Source organism: Alosa sapidissima, chromosome 2, assembly GCF_018492685.1.
Source record: "Alosa sapidissima isolate fAloSap1 chromosome 2, fAloSap1.pri, whole genome shotgun sequence".
Lineage (NCBI taxonomy): Eukaryota > Metazoa > Chordata > Actinopteri > Clupeiformes > Clupeidae > Alosa > Alosa sapidissima.
In genome coordinates, this window is record NC_055958.1 from 35,634,354 (window position 1) to 35,644,013 (window position 9,660).

The window sequence follows — 9,660 nt, forward strand, 5'->3', positions numbered from 1 at the left end:
ACACACAAACAACTTTCTACTTATGGAGTTACAGTGATTACTATTGTTTGTAATGGAACAGTCCATTGTATGGACACCTATGTTGTGAAATGGACCAGTCCGTCGCTTAGCGAGGAGTGACCTCACTGAGTTTCTCCTTCTGCTTCCTGTTATCTTATCTGACCCTGTGGGTCAGGGGGGGATCAGTGTGTGTGTGTGTGTGTGTGTGTGTGTGTGTGTGTTTGCAGCAGAGTGTTAAAGTAATGGGCGAGGTCAGACCAAAGCAAACGCACCATGATGAGTTTTTCCACGTCTGTTGGCACATGCTTCCCCAGCAGTACAGGATGGGCTGTTTTGGTTATAAATAGCCACCTGACACGGCAAACAATGGGGAATATAAGGGACAGGATGGGGAGGAGACTCAGAACTAGGTTAGACTGAACCTGCGAACACACACACACACACACACACACACACACACACACACACACACACACACACACACACTCATACACACATATACAAACACACACACAAACACACACATACACCCACTCACACACACACACACTCGCGCACGCACACACACATGCCTGACAGACTAGTCCTACAAGTCACTTCTTCTGACGCTACTCCTGGGTGTGGCCTTGTAGGTACAAAAAGCTTGAGTATCCACACACTAACCTAGCAGGTACTGTACAAGCTAACTCCTCAAGTCAAAGCCTGAGTATCTACACACTCTCCTAGCAGGTACAAGCTAACTCCTCAAGTCAAAGCCTGAGTATCTACACACTCTCCTAGCAGGTACAAGCTAACTCCTCAAGTCAAAGCCTGAGTATCTACACACTCTCCTAGCAGGTACAAGCTAACTCCTCAAGTCAAAGCCTGAGTATCCACACATCCACACTCACATCCCTCTCTGTATATTTATTAGACCACAAGCCAATGCCTCACGCAGCTGCAGCATGGACTCAGAGCCCAGAGTGCATTTGATCTGTGCCCATTGCTAATGGAGTTGTATACTGTAGTGTAAATACACCAGACTCACTTGAGGACATTATCTATGCTATTAGAATAACCTCCATCCCTGCTTCAAACAGGACAGTTCTGCTGACTCAGGGCCTGCTTGTCGTTCTGCCATGTCATGATGAATTAGGGAATGCATTCCCATGATGCACTGTGTCCTCTTCCCTGTGCAGGCCCTGGAAATAACGCCACAGCGGGTCAGTCTCGGGCCATGATCGCCGCAGCGGCCAGGAGGCGAGACACGAGTCACAATGAGCTGTACTACGAGGAGGCTGACCACGAGAGACGCGTGAGGAAACGGAAAGCCAGGTGAAAGGACCGAGTGTGTATGTGTGTGTGTTTGAGTAAGTGTGTGTGTGTGTGTGTGTGTGTGTGTGTGTGTGTGTGTGTGTTTGAATGAGTAAGTGTGTGTATGTTGTGTGTAACTGTGTGTGGTGTGTCACTGTGTGCATGTGTGTGACTTTGTGTTTGTCAGCCCCTGTGTGTGTGTGTGTGTGTGTGTGTGTGTGTGTGTGTGTGTGTGTGTGTGTGTGTGTGTGTGTGTGTTTCAGTAAGTGTGTGTATATTGTGTGTAACTGTGTTTAACTGTGTGTGGTGTGTCACTGTGTGCATGTGTGTGACTTTGTGTTTGTCAGCCCCTGTGTGAGTGACTGAGGGAGTGTGTGTGTGTGTGTGTATGTGTGTGCGTGTGTGTGTGTGTGTCTGTGCATGTATGTATGTGTGTGTTCATGTGTATGATTTCATGACTGCACTGATGATTTAATCCTCTTCCTGTCTGCTTTATTGCTTATTATAAGGTTATGGCTTATTGAGCATTTAGTTTTATGCCTCTTTCAATTTCTTTATTTATCTTCTTTCTACGCTTCATTGCTACATTTTCCAGGACGTCGAAAAGTGAATACAAGTAAATACAATCTGAATCTGAACAATGTGCTACTTTGTGAAATAATTATATATCCATTGTGACTGGAACCTAATCATCTCAATTCAAATAATTTAAAGCAAGAAATGCTCACTATACCATAAGTAAAGTCTAGATCTATTGCTGTCTTTTCAATCAGCTTTTCAAATACTTATCCTAAGTTCTGTCTTCCTTCCTAATCCATGTTTGTGTGATTCCCACTCCCAGGCTGGTGGTGGCGGTAGAGGAGGCGTTCACGCACGTGAGGCGCATGCAGGAGGAGGAGCTGAAGAAGCCGCCGGGCGAGGTGATGGACCCACGTGAGGCGGCGCAGGCCATTTTCCCGTCCATGGCGCGGGCGCTGCAGAAGTACCTGAGGACCACGCGCCAGCAGCACTGCCACAGCATGGAGAGCATCCAGAAACACCTGGCCTTCTGCATCACCAACAACATGACGCCCAAGGTGTGTGTGCACGTGTGTGTGTGTGTGTGTGTGTGTGTGTGTGTGTGTGTGTGTGTGTGTGTGTGTGTGTGTGTGTGTTTGTGTGTGTGTGTTTGTGTGTGTGTGTTTGTGTGTGTGTGTTTGTGTGTGTTTGTGTGCGTGTGTGCGCGTATGTGTGTGTGTGTGCATGTGTGTTTGTGTGTTTGCGTGTGTGTGTGTGTGTTTGTGCGTGTGTGCGTGTGTGTGTGTGTGTGTTTGTGCGTGTGTGCGTGTGTGTGTGTGTGTGTGTGTTTAATGCTCTTGTCACAGGGAAGTTGATATGACGACGCCCAAGGGGTGTGTGTGTCCGGGTGTGGTGTTGTGTTTGAGGAGAGTTGACATGCCCAAGGTGTGTGTGTGTGAAGAGCATGGGCAGTGGAGTGTGGGATCATGGGCTAATGATGTGGTATTAGGGGACGGGAGTACCACCCTAAATTTGACCTTGTGTTCTTGAGGTCAGGATAGATGTGTGGTGGACACATGGAAATCAAACGCCACCAATGCTATGCAATGCTTCTACAGACACATACCCTAATCATACGCCACCAATGCTATGCAATGCTTCTACAGACACATACCCTAATCATACGCCACCAATGCTATGCAATGCTTCTACAGACCCATACCCTAATCATACGCCACCAATGCTATGCAATGCTTCTACAGACACATCCCTAACTTCTGCACATCCATGTCGTTGTTAACCAGTGTTGATTTTACATGTTTGAATTGATACTGTGATTACTCTCACCAAGATTCAGATCATATTTCCCCCGATGAAACCCATGTACAGTAAATGGGACTGTTGATGGTGATCTACTGTAGCGTTAGAGACTGTCTCCAGCTAACCTCAGTCCCATGTTCACTTCACCTCCACCCTGTAATCCTCCACTCCCCTACCCTCCCCTCCCTTCCCTTCTCTCAGCCGTGTCAGGAGAGCTAAACCTTGCACTGGATCAAAGGTTACTGCAGTCTGATCCTGTCTTGTTAGCCAAACATCCTCCTCTTCTTTCACATTCTTTCTGGCATGGTGCTTGCTGCCTTTGTTGGCCAGGGCTCTCAACATGACTACCCTGGTTGAATAAATTATCAATAAAAAGCACATAAATAAAAGGCCACAAGACAATATAAAGTATTCCTTACATGACCTTTAATGGCCCATCTAAAAGGATGCATAACAAATAAATAGTTTAATATTTAATGAATACTTAAATGACCTTTTAATGACCCCCAACTCTTCGTCCCCTCTCGCAGGCGTTCCTGGAGAGCTACCTGACCCCAGGCCCGACGCTGCAGTACGGGCGTGAGCGCTGGATGGCCAGCCAGTGGACGCTGGTGAGCGAGGCGTCCGTGACGAGCAGCCTGAGGGACGGCACGGCCTTCCTGCTCAAGTGCATAGACTTCAGCCTGGTGGTCACCACCAAGGCCATCCCCTACATCAAGCTCTCCGAGGAGTTCATCGACCCCAAGTCCCACAAGTTCGTGCTCCGGCTGCAGTCGGAAACCTCCGTGTAGGAACACTGGATTATTTGGCCATTTTTGTATTTTCTTTTTTGTTTGTTTTTGTTTTGTTTTTCATTTGCCTTGTTTTTCTGTTTGTATTTTTTTCTTCTTTTTTATTTTTTTTTTGCAGGAAAAAAACATCTTTTTTCATCTACACACAATTTTATAATATATATGAATATATATATAAATATGTATGAAAACACATTTGAATATTTTTTTCTTTTATAGGTTTAGACAAAAAGTTTATGTATTGGATGTAAAAAAAGTTACAAGAAAAATAAGGAAAGAGTTGTGTAGCTGTTTTGAGATGTATAGACACACAAGAGGCTACCATGTGTGTGTTTTTGTGTGCGCGTGCATGTGTGCGTGCATGCGCGTGTCTTACGTGCGTGCATGTGTGTCGTGCGTGCATGTTTGTATGTGTGTGTGTGTGTGTGTGTGTGTGTGTGTGTGTGTGCTATGGACTCTTTTCAGCCAAACACATAAAATGATGAGTGGAACAGGACTTGTGGAAACAGGAAACTAAATTAAATTTTATACACTGTGGAAGAGGTGTAGCCTGTGTTTGGCTATCATTTTTATGTTCTTTTATATCATTTCACTTCATTTTGAATCATCCATTTCTGGTTTGATTTTCATTTTTTATCTGCTTTTTCTCCTCTTTTATGTCGACGTGTTGGTTCTACCCTTCAATCTAGTCCTCTGTTTTTCTCTCTGTGTGTATGTTCACTCTTTCCTTCCGTAGGGGTATCTGGAATGTGGACACAGTGGCATAGGATTCCGTAGGCTACTCTTCCCGTCTACTGGCGTGGTGTCTAGCTACCTCGGTGTGCTCCCCCAGGGTTGCCATAGCAACAACGACGCACGCGCGCTTGCGTTCTGCCTCTGTCGACTAGCAACATGACTCTCGATCTCAATCTCTGATTACATATCCTGACCTAAACAGCCCATGCAGCAATCATTCAAGATTTCCTGATTCTCATGAAACATGAAACATGTCTGTATATATTTAAATTATGCTTATAGTCAATGTACACGCACACAGTATGTGTCTGTTTCTGTACATGTGTGTATATGAAAACACTATAACCCCTTGTTTTATACACATCCTAACTGCACATATTTTTGTTCTCTTTGATCATGAAATCAAGTGTCCTCTTCCTCTCTTCAAATTCAGATCTGAAGGTTCCTATCTGAGGGATCCTCAGATGTTCGTGTAGCATGTCAGGACAAAGTCTCTTTGGCGCCCCGCCCCTTCAAAAAATGAGTAATTTCTCTTGTAAAAATAACAAGATCCTGTTTCTGTTCGAACACCCAATTCCATGTTTGTACCACTGACTCACTGCACATACCTGTGCACTTTACTTGAGCAGTAACCAAGAAAAATGATGCACTCATTGCTCACTGTTACACATGCTAGCCTGTTGTATTACATAATAATATGGTCCTCTCAATACTACGGGCCTGTTAGCCACACGTGCTAGCAGGCCTCATTCTAATAAAACACTCCTGTTTTAGCCCCAACAATTCTAACTATCATACCTGTATCATACGTCTGTAAGAGATGTCATGAAGCATGTTTGTTCCTGATTATAACCAAAGTTTTATTGTTCATAGCTTAGTTTAGTTTTGATCTCTGATTTGAGAAGGTAATGGGGACAATATCATTTCAAAAGGACCCAAAATGTCTTTCTCACTGTCTGGTGTCTGTTGCTTATTCTCTGTGAAAGAGATTTGAGACTTAAAGAGGGATTCTGTAAAGAGACATATGGTTGAGCAGAGCCAAGCATGTTTCTCATTGATTTTTTTACTGTTCTGTCTGTTCGAAACCCCTCGTATGAGAGAGATGATATATAGCTTTGTGGTTGGATTCATGAAGTGAGATGTTTGGGAAAAAATATTTTTTTAATCCTAAATGTCCAGACAGTTATTTTCAGATGTGTCCGTTTTGGCAGTGCAGTTTGCACCATCATCCATCTTTTCTCCCTCTGTTTTCTCTCTGTTTTCTCTCTGTTTTTACTCTGTTTTTACTCTGGCTGCTCTCATCCCCTGTGGTCCCTATTTAAGATTCTAATCAGGACGGCCCACTTCTCATTCTGAAGAGTCTCTCTCTCTCTTTTTCTGTCTCTCTCTCTCTCTCTCGCTCAAGAGTTTAACCCCCTTTATCTGTTTAATCACCAGACACAAGAGTTTAACCAGCACTGCTTGTTTAGATGGAGACTCCTAATCCTGCTATGTCAGACCCCATCCACTCTCCCTTCAGTCTGAGCCCCTACACACACACACACACACACACACACACACACACACACACACACACACACACACACACACACACACACACACACACACACACACGCAAGCTGATGGCCACCTACATGAACAGCCTATTAACCCCCCTCACTTTGTACAGAGAAGGCCGCTTGGGGCTAAAGATCACTCGCTCTGTGCTTTCTCACAAGGTGAAAAACCCAAGCAGATTGCCTTGTAGATGGTGGATAGGGCTGGGGGGGGGGCTGGGGAGGGGGTGAGGGGGGTCGAGAGACGTGGACATCGCCCGGCGTTTCCCATCTGGAGCCGCCCCGGTGGTCTGAGCAGGTAGAGCAGCTGTGTCGCCGGGTCACTGGAGATGGTGGCGAGCCATCTCCCACGCGCAAAGCCCACGAGTGTTGAGGGACGTGTTGTTGCTGCTCTACGTTGCTCTCAGTAAAGAACACAAGGGAGGGACTAGACTAGAGATGAATTTCTTTTCTTCTTCTCCCTCTCTCTCCCTCTCTCTCTCCCTCTCTCTCTCCCTCTCTCTCCTTCTCTGTGGTGATCAAGTGGCAGTGCTGACAGCCGCCTGTTCAGAGATTGCACTTGAAAAGAGGCGCTGTGGTGATGTCAAAGGGAAATGGATACTTTGAAATTTTCATGAAAGAGTCCTCCCACAACCTCTATGTGTCCTCATACGTTTGGAGTTTAGTTTCGCTTGGCTGCTGCTCATTTTATTTTATTATTATTTTTTATTTTATTTCTCTAAGCCTCATGTCTTCAGTGCTCTCTCTCTCTCACACACATACCCGTCATATCAGGACGGCAGACACCAGAGCCCGGCCCTGTGAATACACAGCCCTGGGGTTATAAAACCACTCTAAACACTCCATCAAATAACCACAGAGCAGTGGACCAGGCGCACGCACGCACACACACACACACGCACACACACACACGCACGCGCACACACACACACGCACACACACACGCACACACGTGCGCGCGCACACACACACACACACACACACAGCGGAGCTGCATGAATCTAATCTCATTACTGCTATAATGACTGCTGCTTTTGTGTCAAACGAGAGGAATGATGAAAGAAAGAAAGTATGACCAAAAGCGATCACGGGGCAGTGTTGTGCTTTTGAGTGGTGTGGGTGTTTTAGAAGAAGTCGTAGGCCTGTTTTGTGTACATATATCCTTCAACAGCTCTTATGAGAAAAAGGAAGAAACTTTGAAAGATGGACTTCTAGTGTTGGGTGTGGCCTAATCTATCACCCCTGTTCTGATTAGATTTTTATAGCCCTGCATGAAGAGAAATACTAATGATTCCCCAATCTTTTATACTTCTTTTCATTCTTAAATGGACAATGAAACAGGGAGGGGAAAAGACTACCCACGGTAAATTAGGCTCTCCATCAAGTCCCTTTCAGAGCCTAAAACATGGCCACAAGCGCCACCTACCTGTCATAATAGGAAGTTCACAGCTGATTTACATGTGAAGATGTTCATGCTTTATTGCGTTATTCACAGTTGTTGGCATAAGTCAATGCCACAGGGAGTGTGTAAATGACATGTTTTAGTTTTACGCACTTCATTGTTTTTATAAGTTTAAACAACCCCATAATAGAAGCATAAAACCCCCAAGAACTGACCAATGGCAGTTATCTTTTATATGGTTAAAGTATTATGTCAGTCTGAGATTTGGAGTTTTTAATTATGGAAATTGGTGTTTTTTTGTATGTGCTGTAGATCTCTTTTTCACTTTTGTGGATACGTGCTAACATGTATGTAAGGGTTTTGTGAGATGTACGTATGAATGTATGTTATGCCAATCCTGATCACATTGATCATCGCTCCCTCACCAACTGTCAAAAGGAAGTGTTTTTCAATGGGTTTTTACGTTTTTTTTCCTCCCAAATACACACTGAAGGAAGAGGTATATGTCTTCAGGTCACAACCTTGCATTTGTACAAAATAAATATTTGTATGAGTATTTTACATTGTGTTCCTCGAAATGCCTTTGTCAGAAATGTATGTGACGTGTGAGTGTGTGTGTGTGTGTGCGTGTGTGGGTGTGTTTGTGCGCGTGTGTGTGACTAGGGTGAAATGAGATGCAACAGAAGCCAACCTTTTTTTTTATCATAACAATATTTTTCAATACTGTATGCCTAAACTAGCCTACATCACTGTACAAAGTAGTCATCCCTCAAAACCATTCAATGCATTTCTGAGGGCAACAAAAGATGCTAGTGTGGAATGTTCTCATGCCAATCTAGATTCCATTTATATCAAAAATGGGAAATCTCAGGACAATGACAATCACTGGGACTATGTCCCCTGGAATCTGGGACATTAGAGTAATAGTTCCATATCCGAATTGGAAAAAATCTAGAAGAATGACAGTGATTTGGGGTGGTATTGGTTTCGTCTCCGCATGTTTGCCAGAGAATAAGATAACGCCGTCCTGTCTAGCGAGCGGAATTAAGTCGACGCACGTCGCACTCTCCTTCCATCTAGCGCCCATTCACTTCTCCTAATCCTGCTCTGCGCTCCAGCGGTGAGTGAGGTGACACTTTGTGAGGGACCCGGAGGGATAAGCGCTAGGGACGCTCTGCGGGCGGAGGAACACGCTGGGTATTTGCATGCAGATAGATTACCTCATTTTGCGTCTACAGTATGTATGGGACGTACAAGATGCACTGCGACCTCTGTCTCACGAAAGGAGGCAAACAATTATGAGCTTGTGTGTGTGTGTGTGTGTGTCGGTTTTTCTGTCTGTCTCTTCTGTGTGTCAACCTGTCTGTGATCCATCCTGCTCTGAGATTGAGTAGCCTATGTAAAAAATGTCTTTCCCTGAATTCTATGTTAATATTGATATTGATTAATAGAAAGCAATTTACCTAAACTGACACCTAAACCAGTTCAAGAGTTTCATTTCAAAGATAGAGTGACGCAAATATCTTGAAATACTTTATATGCAAATTGGAGCTCAGGAAGCTCATCTACTTCCTATACTACACATTCACCATCCACATGCACATGGAGAGAGAGAGAGAGAGGGAGAAATATAAATAGTCAGGAATGCGAGAGTAAGATGAGACTAGTGAAATTAGTGAAGTGATGACACCCCCTCCCCACTGATTTACAGCTGACAGAAACCCCAGAGCCATCACTCGTCCTCACACTCCTCTCCTCTTCCACTCCTCTCCTCTTCCACTCCTCTCCTCTTCCACTCCCTCTCCTTCCCTTCATCTCCCTCTCTCTCTTCTCCTCTCTCCTGTACTGCACTCTCTCTCTCTCTTCTCCTCTCTCCTGTACTGCACTCCCTCTCTCTCTTCTCCTCTCTCCTGTACTGCCCTCTCTCTCTCTCTTCTCCTCTCTCCTGTACTGCCCTCTCTCTCCCTCTTCTCTCTCCTGTACTGCACTCCCTCTCTCTCTTCTCCTCTCTCCTGTACTGCCCTCTCTCTCTCTCTTCTCCTCTCTCCTGTACTGCACTCCCTCT

General features: G+C 44.9%; 1 protein-coding gene across 1 annotated transcript in view; it reads left to right on the forward strand.

Annotated features, from left to right (window-relative positions):
* Positions 1-8,156, forward strand: part of LOC121697239 (vang-like protein 1) — a 33,258-nt gene extending 25,102 nt beyond the window's left edge. The window contains exons 4-8 of the mRNA XM_042078667.1: positions 1,179-1,314; positions 1,889-1,909; positions 2,135-2,369; positions 3,642-3,898; positions 4,639-8,156. Of these exons, the coding sequence (XP_041934601.1) occupies positions 1,179-1,314; positions 1,889-1,909; positions 2,135-2,369; positions 3,642-3,898; positions 4,639-4,669 (680 nt within the window). The 3' untranslated portion in view covers positions 4,670-8,156. The remainder of the gene's footprint in view (positions 1-1,178; positions 1,315-1,888; positions 1,910-2,134; positions 2,370-3,641; positions 3,899-4,638) is intronic.
* The last annotated feature ends 1,504 nt before the right edge of the window (positions 8,157-9,660 follow it).